The following is a 20,770-nucleotide window of genomic DNA, read 5'->3' on the forward strand; positions in this document are numbered from 1 at the left end:
TCGGGCATGCTGTCCCTTCTTCCCTCTGCACCTTCAGAAAGCCAAGCCCCAGGTCACGGAAGACGGGATGAGAGACACAAAAAGCTCAGGAGAGAAGCAAGACAGGGTACAACTGCAGAGCTCAAAACAACAAAATGGCACAGAGGTGAGCTGTCCTGTCATGACCAGAGCAGGATAGGGCCCTGTGACTCTGCTGCCTCTAGAGGACAAAGTATTATTGACCCCAGTGTGGAGCATAGACCTCTGAAACACACAACTAGCTGAGATACTGCCTGGCAGAGTCCCCACATGAGCAGCACTACATAAGCTTCAGGTTTTTATTCACTACAAGCAAGTAAAAGGAAAACGTGAAATGCTGAGCACTACACAAGGTGCACTGGCATCCGTTCTTCAACCTCAGAAACTGCTATTCCAGCAGTATTTCCATCACCAGCCAGTACAAGGTTTTCCTACCACAAATGAGGAAGGGCCATTTGATAAAGCTCCCAGAGGCTGAATTTTAAAGGCATATTTCAAAGCCTTTCAAACTACAATTCAGTTTTACAGAATGAGCAGTAGCCCTGTGTATGAGTGGCCTTGCCAGAGGGCACCCAAGCAACTTTCAGGAGGGATGGGGAAAATAAGTCTTGAGAGAGGGGTTTGGCTTTGTTTTGCAGGAAGCTCTTGGCTTGTTCAGCCTCCCTTGCCATAAGCATGATGCAAAACCACTGCTGCATCCAGAATGACGGAGTTTTGGTTTGTTGGGGTTTTTTTTAAACAGTAAAAATATTACATACTCTTCACCCTGTGATCCTGTCTGGAGCTTGCTGACCAAGTTTTATTCTATTATTTTAACCTCAGTTTTCCATTTCTAAATCACTTCAAGCAGAGGCTTTTCTTTCTCTGAAAGAAAGTCCTACATGGTGATCCAGAACAGACTAATATACCCCAACTAGGTCAGATATACTTGTATCTCAGATGTGCTTAGAATATCAATAGGTTACAGGACACTGTAACCACCTACTTTTTCATGTGATAAAGGAACACAGGGCTAGGAAAGGCCTCCATTCCTTGCTACCGCAGGTAAAAACATCACATACACTGTTTTTCCTACTGACATTTTTAAGCAACGAACTCATTCAAGCTGTGGAGGCTCTCTGGAGAGCTCCAGGGACAGCTTTAAGTTGACAGCTCTTTCATTTTCCGAAGGGGATGTGACTAAGGGGGGAAAAAAGTATGGAGCCATTTTAACATTTTCTTTATTATGGCATTGATAAGGTAGTCAGGACTTCAATAAATGGGTTCCTTTTCTCTGGCTCAAACTGGGTTATTAACAGAAGCAAAACACTGTGATTCTGCCCTTCCCTGGGAGACCTGGGACGTCACAGCATCCACACACACAGCTTAGGCCCCAAAGTCTAACACACACCAGTCAACTGAGAAGGCCTTTGCATATAAGCACCCAATAAACTCAACCACAAACCAGTTTAAGTGTGAGTAAATGCATACGTTGGCATGAATAAGACTGTTCTGCACATGACCCTTTGACATCCCTTCTAACCTGTGGACAGCATAGGAATAATTTTATGGCGGATATGGGGAAGCACCAAAAGCAGTACCTGGTAGGTAAGGATAAAGACAGATGTGTAAAATCACAAGTCAGAGCACTGGCACAAAACAGTCTGCCACAAAGCATTATAACAAACATAGAACCATAGAATCATAGAATAGTTAGGGTTGGAAAGGACCTTAAGATCATCATGTTCCAACCCCCTGCCATGGGCAGGGACACCTCACACTAAACCATCTCACTCAAGGCTCTGTCCAACCTGGTCTTGAACACCGCCAGGGATGGAGCATTCACAACCTCCCTGGGCAACCCATTGCAGTGCCTCACTACCCTAACAGGAAAGAATCCTTATATCCAGTCTAAACACCCCCTGTTTAAGTTTTAACCCATTACCCCTTGTCCTATCACTACAGTCCCTAATGAAGAGTCCATCCCCAGCATCCTTATAGGCCCCCTTCAGATATTGGCAGGCTGCTGTGAGGTCTCCACGCAGCCTTCTCTTCTCTAGGCTGAACAGCCCCGACTTTCTCAGCCTGCCTTCATATGGGAGGTGCTCCAGTCCCCTGATCATCCTCGTGGCCTCCTCTGGACTTGTTCCAACAGTTCCATGTCCTTTTTATATTGAGGACACCAGAACTGCACACAATACTCCAAGTGAGGTCTCACGAGAGCAGAGTAGAGGGGCAGGATCACCTCCTTCAACCTGCTGGTCACAGCTCCTTTTGGTTGGCTTTCTGGGCTGCGAGTGCACACTGTACCTTGCACTTAATGGTTAAACTTCATTATGTTGGCATCAGCCCACCTCACAAGCGTGTCAAGGTCCCTCTGGATGGCATTCCTTCCCTCCAGTGTTATCAACCGAACCACACAGCTTGGTGTCATCGGCAAACTTTCTGAGGGCGCACTCAATCCCACTGTCTATGTCAGTGACAAAGATGTTGAACAAGACCGGTCCCAATACCGATCCCTGAGGGACACCACTCGTAACTGGTCTCCAGCCGGACATTGAGCCATTGACCACAACTCTTTGCGTGTGGGCATCCAGCCAGGTCCTTATCCACCGAGTGGTCCATCCATCAAATTGATGTCTCTCCAATTTAGAGACAAGGATGTGATATGGGACAGTGTCAAATGCTTTGCACAAATCCAGGTAGATGACATCAACTGCTCTACCCCTGTCCATCAGTCCCGTAGTCCCATCACAGAAGGCCACCAAATTGGTCAGGCAGGATTTCCCCTTAGTGAAGCCATGCTGGCTGTCATCAATCACCTTGTTGCTTTTCATGTGCCTTAGCATGCCTTCCAGGAGAATCTGCTCCAAGATTTTGCCAGGCACAGAGGTGAGACTGCCTGGTCTGTAATTCCCCGGGTCATCCATTTTCCCCTTCTTGAAAATGGGGGTTATATTTCCCTTTTTCCAGTCATCGGGAACTTCACCTGACTGCCATAATTTTTCAAATATGATGGCCAGGGGCTTAGCAACTTCATTTGCCAGTTCCTTCAGGACCTGCGGATGGATTTCATCAGGACCCATGGACTTGTGCACGTTTAGATTCTTAAGACAGTCTCGAACCAGATCCTCTCCTACAGTGGGCCTAGGGTCTTCATTCTCACAGTCCCTGCGTCTGCCTTCCAAGACTTGGGTGGTGTGCCTTTGCCAGTGAAAACCAAGGCAAAGAAATCATTCAGAACCTCAGCCTTCTCCAAATCCTTTGTAGCTATTTCACCTGAGAGCTTCCTGAGGGGGCCTACGTTCTCCCTGATCTGTTTTTTATTTGCTATGTACCTGTAGAATCCCTTCCTGTTATCCTCAGTATCTCTAGCCAAGTTTAGACAGAGTTAATCAGAAACCTAATAAACTGAAAGGTAGCTTTGCAACACTTGTTTAATAACACCTACTGCAAAACACAGAACAGCATCAAGTTACACATCTTAATTCAACAGGAATGCTTTTGCACATTTCTTGGTGAGTTACATTCTAGCTGAAAGCAGTGTTTTGTAACGAAAAAGAAAAAAAACAAAACTGAAAAAACACAAAGTAAGCATTCCCTGTTATAGCAAGAGTTTTATGGGATATGAGCTTGACAAAGACAAAAAGTATTATGGATGAGATGGAGCCTGGAAAGAAATTCATACAATAACCACACAAAAATTAATCTGAGAGCCTTGACTGTGCTATTAATGATTTGAGACCTCATGCATTGTCTGGGATTTCTAGAGGTTTTATATTTACAGTACAAAAGGCTATTTGTGAGACCTGTACTCAAGAGTGGCATTTGATTGATTGCACATACTCTGAGACAGAGAATGATTTAAATGCAAAGCATATTGCTGTAACATAGGAACAAAGGAGTGAAAGATACTTACTAATTAGAACATAGGATTTTTGATCCTAATCTCTGTCATTGTGGGGCAAATGAAGAACAGCACTTGGAGTAATGAATGGATTTCTCAGTGGCCCTCCCTCTGTTGTTGGTGGAGGGGGGTTTATCATAATGTGCCAGTTCAGTAAAATGGAAAGTATTTCCAAAAGAGGTGTTTTTATAAATAAAAAGATTTTGTCATCAAAATACCCTGTTCTAACATTTTCAGAGGAAAATTCTTCCACCTTCCTGTTAGAAATACTTTCTCATCTTGAAATGTAACCATGTTTATAGCAAAAAAGAGAAAAAATGAAGAGCTTTTTACCTCCCAAATAAATCCTTCTGAATGACTGATTTTTTCAAGATTCTTCATCATGAAAACTGTAAATATCTGAACACACACCAGGAAAAAAACCTCAGTAGATTTAAAATGCTTTTGTCAAAGCAGGAGCTGCACAGGACAGAGTGTGGGGAGCCATGGCGGTTCTTAACCCTTCCCTGCAGTAATTAGTCAGCTTTCTGTGGTCCCGGCACCATGGGGTGACTGCTCACTTGCCACTTAGACTAGCTGCTGCTGCACAGCCCCCTCAGGGCTTTGCTGACATATGATGCGGCTGCTGGGGACAGGGACAGACACATCTGTGCTCCCATGGGCCCTCCCGAAAGTGCACCCACCTTCATGTCATGCACATGCAAATACCTTTGCAGGTCTTTGCAAGTGTTACCTCCAGTTTATCTCTTGCCCATTGACCTTTGGGAGAACAAAACAGCCAGCAGCCAGCACTCTGCAAGTTGCTGCTGAAGAGGATAGTGCCCAGCAAGAGAAGAGTGACATGCTAGATGTGGCCAGCAGAGCTGCATGACTTTTAATGTCTGTATATTAGTATACAATTTAAACAAGTATTTGAGCCTACTTACTTATTTATCATAGTTTAACTTAGGGTTAATAACTCTTGACTAGCTCTGGGAGTATTTTTGGAATTAAACTACCAAAAGACTATTCATCTGACAAACGTATATGACAGGCAGAAAGGGCAAAATTACATGGAAGAGTAAAATCTTCCTTCTCATTACCATTCTTCAACTTCTGAAATTTCTTTTACTTTCCTCATTTATAGTTGCTCACTTTTAATTCTGTTTTGGTTTAGTTTTTTCTTTACATTCTAATCCGTATACATTCTGTGTTTGTCCAGGATCAAGGAATGATATTAAAAGTCCAGGGTACAGCATGTTATGACATTCACCACTGGAAATTCAAAATCACCCAGATTCAGAACCATCATAATTCACTGCTAAAGAGAATCTTTCAAAAGTTTCTGTCCCCATCGCTGCAGGGAACTTCACAACCCTATGTCTGGATCAGACTTCATCATCCAGGTCATCATTTCAATTTATTAGTACCTTGAAGCCTTTGGTATTCTAAGTTAGGATGGTGTCATGTCCATCAATCACTAGGCTGTTTCCACATTCCCAATTTTCTTTCACCTCCTTCAATCTTCAAAAAGCTTCTATAACTTTACATGGGTGTGTACTAGCCACAGACACCTCTTACTCATGTTTTAGGCACAGGAACTGCACAAATTACAAGGGTCTTAAGATGCTTTTCATTCTAGATCCTGTATATTATTATTTGCATTAACGGAGAGGTAACAGATCTACCAGTGTCTATTTGAACTGTAAGCATGGCAAACCAAAAAGTAATATGATGCTTTTCCTGAAAAGCTCAGAGTTCAACCAGAAACTAAATGTTACACCTAATGAGCAGGAGCTGACAAAGAAAAGGGGAAAGTGGGACTCTGGAGTCACACTACTAATTTCATCATAGAAAACATTGGTCTGGCCAAGCGACTGAAAGAGGAAATAGACCAACACAAGGCAGACTTTGAAAAGAGTCTTGAAGGAAAGGGCAAGAATTACTACTTTTAGTGAGCAGAAAACAACAAAAAAATTTAGCAAAAGGCTTTAAGGAAGGGAAAAACAAACTGTGTGGATTTCTCTGCTGCTTCTCCATCTCTCTGAAGGCACAGCATAATCCTGGCTTTGAAAATATACACTGCTGACATCCCATCAAAACCCACCCCAATCTAAGTATAGCACTTAGGAAGAAAATTATGAGACATAGCAGCCTTGAGACTACTGAATTTGCTGTACCAATTATCTATCTGCAATATTGCTTATTTTCCAGCCAAATACCATTAGTGTGGTTCTCAAAGCAATTCACAGACACTTACATTTAAAGACTCAAACCTGAAGTCCAGTACTTCAGGTCCAGAGATAAGTAGACAAATAGTATGAAAGAGCAATCTGCTCTTTCTGTGAGTTCAAATAAACCCCGGACTCCACAGTTTAGGTTAAGATTTCTAAAGAATCCAAGCCAGGTGGATTGATTTAACACAGCATTAAAAATAAAAACATGTACATCAAAAGCTAATAGTGAGACAATCTTCTTCTCAGTGTAAAATAATTAGTGGAATGTGTGACATAAAATACAGTTTCTGCATGTATACCCACACTGCCACCATCAGCCTCACTTTCTCATTTATTTAGGTGAACCTGTGATTGGCAAACAGGCACTTACTTACTCATGGATAATAGTGGAGGTGCTTGAGCTGCTGGAAACTTCAACATTCCTGCAGAATAGAGTATGTGCTCATGGGTGTTTGTGCAATGGATGCTTGCTGTGCAATATTATTTTGTCTCTACAGATAAATTAACTGCATCATGCTCCTGCCAGCTTGATTTGTTTAGCCTTTACGGAGTACAGAATACACGGAGTTTATTGTGATTGAATCTTACATAAAAGGTAAACCTGAGAGTTTATTCTGTGCTACACTATACATCCACCAAGGCAGCTAGGGCATTTGCTGACTTGATGTTGAAAAGAAGGCTACAAAATATACCAGGGAAATCTTGAAACATCACTCACTTGACATAGTAATAAGAGCCCTGCATTAAGATGCAGAGCTGATTTCCCTGATCCATGAAGTTGCCTGAATAGTTAAGGTTTTCTCAAATGGAATCAGCATGAAACTCTCACCCTCGGTTCCTGGCACAAGGACACCGTGGGTTTTGTGTTCACCAAGAAAAACAGAGCTCAAAATTGCAGAGATAAGTATTTTTTAAGAGAGGACCTTAACATACTTTCTTTCATTTCTCAAGTAAGAAGAAATAAGTATTCAAATTGTCTTTAATGCTGGAAGATGGTTACGCTTGCTGACACATTTCTCAGAGATGTTCAGGTTCTCTGTTACAAGTTCGTAAAATCGTCTCTTCCAATAAAACACAAAGTATGAAAATCTGTGACCACCTTTGGAGGGGTATGTTGTGCCTCATAAATAGGTGAAAGGGCTGGAACGGGCACAGTCTGAGGACAGCTATGAAAAATATTATGAAGGAATATATTGTATTATTTTATGGTCTGAGACCCAGGACAAGGGTCAAAATTCATTAGCAAATGTCTATTTTGAGCTGCTAAAGAGTAAAAAAAGACCCATCTACACTTCAGAAGTATTAATGAGCTGAGGACCAGGTATAATTTCTTCCAAGGACCCATCCAAGTCAAACACACAGACTGCAATAATGGGGGAGGGACCATAAACTTACCTACAATGCTTTCCTGCAGGCTCTGTTAGCTTAGATTCAAAGCAGAGCAGTATCCACGAGGAAAAGAGCACAGCAGTAATGGAGCTACATGTTAAACATCATCCCATTAGGTAACTACACAGGTTTTAGTCCAAGAGGCTTTAAAGAATCCTGACACTACAGTACATGATACATCTGACTGAAACATGCCCGCACCACCACAATGAACATGTAACAGGGGCAGACAGTCTCACCATTGATTAATATCCAAAACCATACTGGAAGGGTAACCTCCTTTAGCGCTGGTGCATGCATTGCACACAGAATTTTCATAGCCTCCGTAGCAAAGACAGACTCAAACTGAAGTCTAAGATTTTTCCTGGCCATGAGTTTCCATTCCTGGTTGACAGAGAATTCCTAACCTTTTTCAGATAAAACTTCTCAGGCAGATTTTGTCTTCAGCTAGATGATAGTTCTTCCCATTTTGTTGTAAAACTTTGCACTGACCAGTTTAACAGCCAGTACCATTCCCCTGCTTCCTGTAATTCTTTTCCTACACAGCACACACAGTAGCCTATATCTATACAGGTATCCAGAATTACACAACACATGGAAAGGACTCCTGAAGCCATCTGGTACATGATCCCATTCAAAGCAAGAACAGCTACACCTAATTAGCTCCTGACGTATGCTTGCCTACCCTACTGAAACAGAGTTTCCCTAAACTCCCTGTGATATTTTTTGTGAGGCTTTCCTATTCTTACTATTAGAATGCTTTTCTAAAGTTTAGCCCATTACAGAAATTTTAATTAAAAGTTCCCTTAAAGGAAGACAGCATTACTGTGCATTCTTGTAATGAAAACACACAGAAACACATGACACATTGAATTTACAGCTCCTAAATTATACATAACTCACATAGTAGGTTTTCAAATTTTCTGATTCAAACAGTTTAAATGGAACCAGCTATTTATATATCTACCTGACTGTCCAATTTAAAGAAGATCTTGATCATAGCAATTTCTTCCCCAATTCAAGTTTTGAAAGCTCTCAGTTCTCTGAAGAGAATAACTGTTGGCATTTTTAGATGATAAGCATTCCAAAGTGAAGATGATAAATTAGTGTTGTCCAATGATGCAGAAAAGAAGACAAATGCAAACTGTTAATCTCTGATTTATGAATAAACACTCTTTATTACAGAATCTAGGGGCTCTCAGCTGTATGACCTGGTCATTTTCATCTCACTGCTTATTAAAAGTGTGAGAAGGAAGCATGAAGGGTGGCTACCATTTTACAATATATTAGATTAACCCTTAATACTCTTTGTCTCCAGGAGGAATAAAAAATGATACAGAATTTCTTGCCTTTTTTAGACCTACATAAGCATTTGTTACTGTTCACAGTCACAGAGGATGCAAATTTTTACATCTATTTTTGCTTATTCATATTAGGAAGTTTTCAAAAGTTTTAATATAATCATTCCTGTATCCTTTTCTTTACACAGAAAAACCAATTGTCCAAGATAGTAAAAAGAAATCCTGTGATCTGCTTCTTAAAACATGTTGGTCTTAATGACAAAACTTATATCAGAATGTATTTATATATAAACATTTCATCTATCAACAGGCATTCCCAGTAAACCCCACCCAAGGCACTCTAAAGAGGAATCTGTTTTGTCACAGTACTGAAGTAAATTCTATTACATTCCTGCATCAGCTTCTCAGAGCTTGGGAATTTTCTGATTCCTTTTTCTCTCTCCCTATTACCTTTCTCTTATATCTTCAAGGCAGGCAACAAAAAGGAGTAGGAAAAAAAAGGTCAACACAGCAAATTGGAAAGAAGTAAAATGTTTCTGCATGCCATCATTTGCTTGTTAGTTATCTTAATCAACCCAAACAGCTTCTTTGAGACATATAATTTCATTTCACAAAGTGCTAACCCACAGCCATATTCGACTTTCCTTTGATTCCAAATGTGAAAATAGCCTTTATCTAATGTTCAGGCATATAATCGAACTACACATGCATTTGCAGTATGAGGCAGTGAAACATGGCTGGAGAGTCATCTTGGATGTTATCTATGTTATTACTTAAGTGTAGAGTATAATCATAAATCCTTCTCTTCCCTCCCACCCCCAATCTTTTTTTCAGAAGTACACTTAAAATCTGTGTTTAAGCTTCACTGGCCCCATTACATTTGAACTTCAGAAACAAGAATGTGATATGAATATACAGAGAGAAAGCTTAGACAAAAAGGTATGTTTTCATAATGCGGTTCAGTTTAACTGTTCCTATAATTAGCTACAACTCATTAGGCAATAAAAAGACAAACAAAGAGATTATGAATAGAAGGGCAATATTTTCTCCATAAAACAAACAAAAGGCTTAAACAGATGCCTCTTTTCTAAGGCTCTTCTTGCATAAATACACCCAGCAGCTTAGAGATGTTTTTATGATTGAAATTTTTTTTCCTAGAAAACCTGTAAACATTACCCTGTGCAAATTCAATAAAAACTATTTACAGCTATTGTACACTTGGGATTTTTTAATCTCAAGTATAAAATAACGATACAGCAATGGTCTGCAGATGACTAGCTTTGATTTTTTATTAGTTCTTATAATTGTCTCTTAATTTGTATTCTACATAATAAGCACTCACCTTCACAGTCTGTCCAGCTTCGGGACCATCCTGCAAGCAAAGAGAGAAGTCTCAGGTTAGAGGAACTCACAATGATCACACAGGAATTCAGAAAATCTTATTCAATAATAATTTACACTGAATTGTACTGTATGTTAATTTAGCGTATTTTCCTGGGAACCATTCACCACAAAGGTTTTGGACAAGACATCTTTCCATCTTGGGCCATGGCAAAGTGAGAAACCACATCTTAGACCATAAAACCAACAGTTGCCACTTTTCATTCTTTCAGATCATATTTTTGAATAATTAGCAACAGATTTCTGATCCTGTAAATATAAAATCATTCCCGTGAGAATTTAATCAAAGAATGCTTGCTTAAATTCTTATTTTAATGAAATAGGCTCAGTCTCATGATTTCTTGAAACACAGCTCTTTTTTTAGCATAAAAACACCCAGCAAAAATAACGGAAAGGTCAGAATTGATAACATATTTACATGGCTACATTTCTCTGCCTGCAAGTAAATAGCTGTGAGCAGGAATTACCCATTTCTGTCACAAGCAGTGGGTTACCTCCTGAACAGCGCGATGTGGATGCCTTCTCTAGGTCAATCCTGCAAAAACTTCTTTGAAGGAAGAGTATTTGCTGAAATACTAACAAGCAAGCACTGCATTTGGGAGCATTTGCAGGCTTATTCCAAAGTTTTGCAGTTAATTAATTATCCACACTTTGCTGGTTTGTCTTTTAGGTTTCTTTTGATGGCAAATCTGGCAGACTGCAATGCAGTCATTATGCTGCTTTTTTTTTAATCATTATTATTTTGCATTTATTGCCCCCTGAAGTTTGAATGTCCTTTTGTCATTGGGCTAGGGAAGAAGGTTGAAAGCTTGATAAAACAAACCATTAAACCTCTCTTAGTTACCTGGTTTACAAACCTGAACTGAAATGGTGAGTGAGGTGCCGCAGAAGTGTTTCTCCACCACATTGCCAACCCTTTGTGCCACACAAAATAAATCCGCCACTTCCTCAGGACACAAGTCACGGAAACGCTCCACCGGCCGCAGAGGACAAACAAGGACATCTGAAGGTGATGTTGTCAAGGCACAAATGCAAGTTTGAGTGATCCAGAATGAAGTGTCTCAATCCCCAGCCTGTACCCACTTCTGATGACCTTTGAATTGCCTAAACTCTTCTTCAAGGATTATAGCTAGAGCAACCACGGCACAAGGCTAAATACAGAGAATCATATGATACTCAGATGCTCTGTTCAGAAGATTCCTCAAATCCCTCAGATATGGGCACAATGACTAAACTAAGCTCCAGCAGGTGTAATTGCTCTTGGCAGGGGAGTTGGAACTACATGATGTTTAAGTTCCCTCCCAACCCAAACCATCCCATGATCGTGTGATGTGTTAAGAGTGAAACATCTTAAGGAAATCAAAGTTTTCAGGCTCCATGTTACCACTTTGATGGGGAAATACTCATATTTAACACCTCTGAAAGTCTGAGACATTTCCTTTTGTGTTTAAAAATGGAGGAAAGCTTGATAAAGGAATTTATGATGTGTGTGCTTGTATGATCTGAGACAGCAGTTTTACAATTCTTTTCCACATATGTGGTATGTACTTTTGAGAATCTTGACCTTGCACCTCTAATTTTAGGTACCTAAATGTGAAAAGCTGACCATAAGCTTATAATAGCAGATCTCTTAATTCTACATCCCATTCAGAGGGAACATTCACCTGTTAAAAATATTATGTCCTTAGAAATACATGAAGATAAGTAAGATTATTCCCTTTTAAGCCCAGTGTTCACAACACTATAAATATACTTTGGTTTTAGTCTAGCTTGGTGACTGCACTTCACAAGTCAGTGAAATGGAGCTACAAAGTAAACAATAGAAGTACACAGACACTATTCACTATATCTGATCTGTTGTGCTCACAGAAATTAATAATTGCCATGATTCCTCACTTGAAAGTTAATTTTATAACATTATTAATAAGGTCCAGAATAGCAGAGTTTCAGTTGAGTAAATCCAAAAAGCAGGGACTTGAGACTTGATTCTTATTTCAATTCCCCACAGACAGGACTTTTTTTCTGACTTACAGTACTGTGTTTGCAGAATAAAGACTTTAAAATCAGCTTTAACACCACTTGAACTTTCATGAGCAAAGGCTATGAAAATTAACAACTTATTTTTTTTCAGTATTAAGGCAGGTGTTCCAAGCACTAACTCAAGAAAGTTAAGTTCCATGCCATTGTAATAGTCATCTTTATTTTTATTGCATCTTGAAGCCTTCAATGACTCAGGAATTATTTTCTATACTCCAGGAAAAGTAACTCGCAGATGGTCTGTAGTTAACAAGTTCGCACAAAGGTTACATCAACCTGATTTTCAAGACTCATATTTGGAATAAAGATTAATACATGCAAGAGATGGGGTCAGAACTAGATGATCTTAAGGTTCTTTCCAACCTAAACCATTCTATGATTTATTTCCATAAACAGAGAGACAACATGTTTACCTTCACTTAGTTTATTGTAGGCATTGCATTTATAATTCTGATTGGAGAGAAACCCAGACATCTTCCGGAAGTGTAGAAGTAGGGTAGGTTTAGATCATTTTCCAGAGTCCAGATGAGGACGGACAAGACTGTAATGGGTATTTGTTAAAGCAGGAGCAGATATTTTGAGCAAGCTCCCAGCAGAACAGGACAAGACTGTGGGTGTTAACCTGCATTGAAAATCTGGTCCCCTACAGAATCAGCTATGCCATCAGTATTCTTTTTTTCTTGTTACAACTTACGGTATTAAAATTTAAGAAAGGAGAACTATATATTTAGAAAGCAGGTACTTGGAAATAACCAATCCGGGATGGGGACAAAAAACCTAGTTTTGTGGGGTTTAGTTCTAAAATGCTGTGCCTCTTGGCAAGCTATTGGGCATAATAAATCTGTAATTCATTTGTGCCTTTCCCAGCACACTATACAAAGCACCTCCATAAAGGATGCTATTGGCTCAACTTAGGGCCCAAGGGAAGAGCTGGAAACTTGCTTGGCAGACCTGATTTCCATACCAGGAATAAAGGAAAAGAAAACTAATTAATTTTACTCATAAAAAGGAAATCCATGTCAATACTAAAACAGGAAAAAGGACATTCGCTTAATCCGAGTTCATTTTTCAAAAGGAGAGAAGGGAAGCTCTTACCCTTAGGGCATCTAATACTTAAGTAGATAATTATCCTTCTTCTGCAGCACTGCTTTATTATCATGGGTCAATGAACCATTTATGAATGAAGAATTTCCCTTCACTTACCTCTAAGCAAAACTGCTGGTTACATTAAGACGAGTTTCCTTTTCTCCGTCAGAATTTCTTCCCAGCAGTTTCTCACCCTCTCAGTCTCTCACATGCCTCGCCAAGCAATTGCTTGTTCTCTATCTAGCTCAGGGCCACAGCCACAAGTATGAGTTCTTGCATTAATCATGGATTCTTCACCCTTCTGTTAACACTGCACTACTTGCCACTGTGTTGCATTGTGAAAAACATGGGCTAAATGCTGCTTGGGAGAGCTTTTGTTTCCAGAGCACACAGCAGAGGGAGAGTGTGCTGGTTGTGACCAAGACAGGACATCTGTTTTCTCTTCTTAATTCTGTCACTAATCTGCTCTGTCATCTGAGCAAGTTGTCTCTGTACCTTTCTCTCTCTTCTATCACATTTTATCTGTCTTATCTGCTTAGATAGCAAATTCAGTTGGTGCAGTGGATGTTTTCCTGTTAAGCCATGAGGCTCTTTGCTCATGTGAGGCTGCAAAGCACTCCCACGATATCAAATGATGCACCCATAAACCATGTTGCTCTGCAAAAAGGATTTTCACTTCCTCCTTACATTACCAAGACTCATTTACAACTCAAACTAGATTTTAACCATATTTCTGTCTTTCAATGGTGATAAATAATTCAAAGGCACAATCACACATTGGAGCATCTTTACTGAACTTTCAGTCATTTCAAAATAATTCTACAAAGAATAGTGACAGAAATTCTGAATGAGAGCTAAATTAACATAAGAATGTAATTAGGACAACATTCAAGTTATATTTAACTATGAATACATAAAAAGGCAAATGTTAACGTGAATGAATGGATCTGAGGTCATTAGGAAAACAACCATCCACTGCAACTTTGAATCATAGTTTATGACTACAGTTTTTAACAGTAGGATAGTTTTTAACTTCATATCCTGGTCAGATTTCAATCTGGATAAATGCTCAATTCACCTCAAAATTCTTCCTAAGTTTAAAATTAGATAAACTGTTCATTGCTTTGTACAACTACCCACTGCAAACACTGCTATGAACTACTACTGATATGCTTCAGGTGACTGTGTATTAAAGATGCAAGTGAAAGTGAGTCTGTGCAGTTACTCCTGAGACAGAAGTAGCTACTGCCATCTGAGATGCCTCAGGGCATACAGCTGCCACTCCAAGAAGGGCAGGAGTCTCCCATATGCCTTTTGCCCTATCTGTCAGCCAGGTGGGAAGCCTCAGCCATCCTAGGCTATCTGAAATAGCAGTAGGTGTCTATGTTTGGACAATGGCCCCCACCTTTACAGAGTGGCATAGCAGAACAAGGGGCTGATACCCAGCAGACGTACTGCATGAATGAAGACAGCATTCTGCCTTCAGAAAGCTTGAACTTTATGTTTCCTTTCTCTAACCACCATCATTAATAACGTCATGATTTCTTTATTCATTCTGAACTGCTACTGACTGATGAATTTTCTATTTTTAAGCTTTGATGTGCACAGATGTTATTTCCTTCAAATTCTCTGAGTCAGTTCATATCATTAGAGTATATGCAATTTAATATGTCAATTTTAAGGACTGGAAAACCTTTACACATTATTATAATCTGTGATCATATATCCCCCTCTCTGGATCCTCCAGGAGTCTCTCAACAGCCTTACTTATTTTCCTAATACCTACATACGCATACACAAATCAACATGCATAGCCTCACACACACTAAAAGCTCCATTAAAGATTCATTAAACAATTAGGAATGTCAGTATTTTCCAAAGACTACCAGTAGATAGTAGACTAAAACTCCAGATATATTAGTAGAAGTGCATAACCATAAAGTAGCAGTAAAGCAACGCTGGGTCAGACTCAATACCCTCAAGGTGGCCTGAAACCTAAAGGATAACCTATGACTTCAACAAAATCACTCACTCTTATATATCAGGTACAGCAGACCCTTCCTTGCACAACCTTGGGAGGGCTGTTTAATGCACCAAAGCCCGTGAGCCTCCTCCATAATTCAAATTAACAGCCTCTGCCTGTTGGTCCATTAAGATTGGAAAAGTCCATACTCACAGCCAAGAAAGAATGGTTCAGCAAGTTTCTCCACATCAGCAGAGCAAGGATGCTGAAACACATGTGCCAGCTGTAGCCCTCAACAGTCAAGGCCGCACACATTAATGTAAATCTCTTTTACTCTTTCATTGCCTTTTTCAATCATAACAACTGGAGCACTGTGAGACTGACATTCCAATGCAGGTACTGCAATGTTCTTCTGCAGTGGGCACTTTCAAACCGCTATACAGTTGTGCCAAGCACAGGTACAAATTCTCAAGGAAATAAGTATTGAAGGATATGTTCACACTGGAGATTATGGGTCACTACCAAGAAGTGAGCATTTGTTAAGTGCATAATGATTTTAAGTTGATCAGAGAGGAGAAAGAGCAAAACACATGGCCAACATCTGCATGCATGCTGACCACTTCAAATGCAATCTTCCTTCCACTAAAACAGAGTGGAGGCTGAAATTCAAAGGTACAGTAGCAATTTTTATTTGCTTTATCTGAATTTTGACTTTGAAGCCTAAATTACTGTAATTGTCTATTTAAGATCTAAGACAGGCTCTGTGCTCCCTTTAATGGGATTCTGATCAACCCCACAAAGTGCCCATTACAAATTTTCACGCACAACTATCAAGGTATACACGTTCTGTAATTCTGAAATGTTGGGAAAACAGCCTTGGGGGGGGGGGGTGTCAAAAAAAGAAAGAAAACAAAAAAGAAAGAACTCCCCAAGATGTTAGAATTCCTTTCATGTGACAAGCATTAGAACTAAACACAGTTTTTTTCCTGGTTAAGCCCATTAATTTGCTATATAGTCAAACTTTCTGTTTTGACTTTTGTTTTATTCCTGAATTTGAACTTCAAACAGAACAATTCAAAGCTTTATAAAGGAAAAAAAATTAAAGGCTTTCCAGGTAATGACATTCTAACAATAGGAATAGGGAGGTTTTTTTGTCTTTTCGAAGACTCACTTAAAAATCTTAAAATTTGCGTGTTTTCTTAATATGTGAGGCCTCAAAAAGAACAAAATACAAGGGGAAAAATGCAGAACGTCTTAAAGTGAAAAAGTAATTGCTTCTTTATAAGCTCTTGGGTTTAACCAATAGTGTTAATTTTCTAAGCTATTTGTTACAAAAGGTTTTAACTTAGGAAAATGATTTAGTTTCAATGTGTAACATAGTCAGGAATCCATGGCTCACACTGGGATGGAAACACTGCTCCTATACAGGAGACTTTTTAGAAGTCTCTTACAACAGCTTGGGAAAATTATCGAAACTGACTTTTTCCCTAATGTGGCCCAAACTACAGTACCTATGGAGACTTAGCATTACTTCACACATTTCATAAGCTTGAGTGAAAATTTAAAGCCTCTCCCTCCCAGCTGAAAACACCCCAGTGATTTAAAGAGCAACTCCTGCCTTGGAGATGAGCAGGGCTTTGCTCATTTTAGGATTAATACAGACTGTAGAACCACAGACTCTGCCACCATCTCTTTCTAACAGCAGAAAGCATTTGAAAGACACATAGAGATGGCATCCCTTGAGCATGAGGCTGCTCAGTGGCCATTTCAGCCCTCAGTGAGGTGGGAAGACACCTTGGTGCGGCTGCTGGGAGCTCAGAGGCCAGAAGAACCAGCTGCAGAAGACTGTAATAAATGATTATTTCTAACTAACTCATATGTCTGTATGAAAGACCCCTTTCTGCACGTGATGGGAATGCAGAAATAATGTGCTGTGGGATGCTGGCTGGGAGATTATTCTTTTCTTATACTCTATTTTACATGAATTTGTATCAAGTGCCCCAAGCAGAGAGAATCAGTCAGATGAAGCTTCAGGTATTAAAACTCAACACAGTGTTGTCCCCAGATTCAACAGAGGAGCATAGGCAGGGGTATCAACTTCATCATTGCATCTAAGCAGAAGTTTTCTTTGTTCAAAAGCTCTAACTGCTAAAAGAAAGAAGTCCCATAGCTCAGAAAAAACACACAGGAGAATGCATGACAAATAAAATTAACATCACTGAAAAACAACTGCCAGTCATTGAGCTTTTTTTCTGCCCTTGAACAATTCTTCACATTTTGAAGGCTATGGAAGCAATTTTTCCATGTGAAGAGAACAGTAACAGTCAAATAGACACTGCCTATAAAGGAATTAAGAAGGAAGCAAGAACATCTGAAATAGCGCACGTATGTACAGAAACAAGGCATCAAAAAGCCTTTAAAAAGGAATCAAATACTTATTCTGCTTCATTATGACACCAATATGTCAAGGCATCAATTCAGTCCTCACTAAACCCACTGAATTAGGATGTACATGAAACTGCAGTAGCTCAAGAACTGACGCTTCTCCCTCAGGACAAACCTTAGTCAGTAAGAGGGAGTGACTCACTTTTGGAAGGAAATCCATAGAGGCTATTTGCATTAAGAGTGAGCATTCATAATAGGAACTGGTGGAGAAGCACTCTTTAGCGGGTTTTACATGTACAACTTGATTTAAATATATTTTCGAAAGCTGCTTTGGTACAGTACAGGACATAGTACATCATGGAATTTGCTGGTTTGGGAGAAAACTTAGCTGTGAATGATAAAGATGAAATGAAAATGCAGTAAGATTACAAGAAAAACTTAAAAATTTCTTCAGACTATCAAAACCACACAATTCTTTTATCTTGCTATGCCACATCTTAGCATTAATAAAAAACCATTAAGACAAGTTATCTAAGCACAGTTGATCCTGATAAGGCAGCTCAGTGCATGTTTACACTAACACAGAAGACCAGATTTATGCAATAAACCAGAGAATTAGTGATTCCCGCAGAACCAAGGGCAGTCAGTGTAAATCTTTCACATAGATCCCTCTGCACTATTACTACACTGGTTTAAGACCACACCGCAACTTTTATACAGTGGAATTTTTAACTCTACCTCATCTTCTCATCCCACTGAAGTTACTTAAAATAATTCTCATGTCAATAAAAGGTGCAATAGTTCCAATAAATGAACAATAAATAGCATTTTACATCTAATTTAAATATAGATATGTCTTATAGCTTAAATCATAGCACACAAAGTACAAAGTACTGCTACTCAGAGTACAATGACTCCACAAGACAGAGGGCCACAGAAGGGAAACGTGAGATTCAGAACTGTACACTTCATTTCAAACAAGCCTTTTGGATATTTGATATTCCCTTTAAATGCCTTTAGGGCATGTCAAGTAGGTCAACTAAAAGCTCAGTTCCTTGTAGCAAGTGGTATTTTACTGTAGGATTCATCATTTTCTGCTAGTTACTGACCTCAGGGGCAGCCATGGGCAATAGCAGGTGCTTAAGTGGAACCACCGTGAGAACAGCCATAGGAGAGTTTGTGGCTCAGAAACATGCCTCTGATCAAGTTCCATTTGGTGGAAATTTGCTGCAGACCTAAAACTATATTTGTAACAGGAATCATGATCACATTCTAGAATCACATTAAGCTTTTGATGTTGGAAGGCTGTCCTGGGTTCAGCAGTAGCAGTCATTTTTCTCCTCCTTAGTAGCTGGTGCAGTGCTGTGTTTTTGACTTTCAGCCTGGGAACAGCGTTGATAACACTGATGGTTTTAGTTGCTGCATAGTAATGTTGAGGCTGACCAAGGACTTTCTCAGTCTCAAGCTCTGCCAGGGAGGAGGGGAAGCTGGGAGGAAGCAGAGACAGGACACCTGACCCAAACTAGCCAAACAGGTATTCCATACCACAGCACGTCATGTCCAGGATGTGAAACTAGGGGCAGTTACCCGGAAGGCCCAGATCACTGGTCGGGTCAGGCTGTGTATCAGTCGGCAGGTGGTGGGCAGTTGCATTCTCTTCCCTTGTTATTTCCCCTATCATTATTATTATTGTTGCCAGCAGCAGTGGTTTGTGTTATACCTTAGTTACTGGGCTGTTCTTATCTCAACCCGTGGGAGTTACATTATTTTGATTCTCCTCCCCATCCCTCCGGGGGCAGGGGGAAGAAGGCGGGGGGGGGGGGGGGAGTGAGTGAATAACTATGTGGTCTATGTGGACTTAAACCACAACAAAGACACAAAAGCTATAACCAGTGGCCAGACTGGAAATGTAGAAGTCCCAGTATGAAGGACTTCATCTGCAGCTGTCATAATGCACTGAGAAAAGCTGGGGCTTTATGGCAGTGAAATACTTTGCTCTTTAGGAAGTCTCACTCCTCCCATCCTCTTCTATTTTCTCCAGAATTAAGTTACCCCAAAGAAGGTTCTCTTAGACATGCTGCTAGAGAAGCTGCTATCAGATCCACTTGCTCCAGCTACATGGTATCAATGGTAGATTATTCAGAGCTGTACTCATAATCTTTATAACTCTGCATTAAGTCTATGCTGAGCAGCACAGAGAAAGACAAGCTTGTGGTAGCACATGCCAGACCAACAGTGCCTTCATTTCATAACCACTGAAGCATCTGCTGAAGCAAAGCAGTAGAAGATCAATTATCAGAGTATCACCAGGGACAATGAATATGTTTGGATAATCAAGGTTTCAGGTAATGAAGGTAATTTTGAATGTAATTGATAAATAATAAGAAGTATGAATAATAGGGAGTTTCGGAAAACTGAATTTGGATAATTCAGACTTTCTTACACTAAGTGTATTCCTCAAAGAATACTGTAATGTATACTAGGATTGTTGAAGTTTTCAAATGGAATAAACCACCTGATTCCCATTAATTCTTAGAAGTGATTTTCTACCTAGTTCTGTGAGGGCATTCAGAAAACAGCTCTGATTAAAGTCAATGGAGAGCTGTGTCTATCTTAAGCTTGAAGCTCTCATGGCATATTTTAAATGCTTAGTTACCACAGTTGCTTCTAAAGTATAGTTGCTTCTGAAGTTCCATAGATCTACTTCATGAGAATAGAATGAGCCTAAATCACAAAAGAGAGAAACAAACTTGCAAAAAATAAATGCTTCCTACACCCCTTGCAGGAATGGCTTAGCCCTCCTTAAAAACACCAGCACCTTTAGGAACAGTCTGAAAAACAAAAGAACCTTCTATCTGCCTATAAAAGAGTTGCTCAGCACACTTGCACTGCAAAAACGCAAATCACTTGCCCTGCAAGGTCACACCTTTGCTGCTACACCTGAAAATGTCCCAGCGTAATTCCATCAGTTCCTTTGAATGCTTAGAATTGCAAAGTCCATGATAAAGAACGTCGAGGAATATCTTTACCACACTGGCTAATACACAGTTGAAGTGGAGGTAGTAGAGAGATGACTTTGCAAGTAAAA

General features: G+C 39.8%; 1 protein-coding gene across 2 annotated transcripts in view; it reads right to left on the reverse strand.

Annotated features, from left to right (window-relative positions):
- FHIT (fragile histidine triad diadenosine triphosphatase) overlaps positions 1–20,770 on the reverse strand; it is a 422,862-nt gene that overhangs the window by 151,775 nt on the left and 250,317 nt on the right. For both annotated transcript variants that reach the window (XM_061354268.1, XM_061354267.1), the window contains exons 2-3: positions 11,069–11,214; positions 10,153–10,182 (exon numbers count right to left, since the gene is read on the reverse strand). In XM_061354268.1, coding sequence (XP_061210252.1) covers positions 10,153–10,182; positions 11,069–11,214 — 176 coding nt within the window. The remainder of the gene's footprint in view (positions 1–10,152; positions 10,183–11,068; positions 11,215–20,770) is intronic.

This window comes from Neopsephotus bourkii, unplaced genomic scaffold (assembly GCF_033783945.1).
Source record: "Neopsephotus bourkii isolate Nb327-2 ecotype Australia unplaced genomic scaffold, CSIRO-AGI_Nbou_v1 NB_719, whole genome shotgun sequence".
NCBI classification, from domain to species: Eukaryota; Metazoa; Chordata; class Aves; order Psittaciformes; family Psittacidae; genus Neopsephotus; species Neopsephotus bourkii.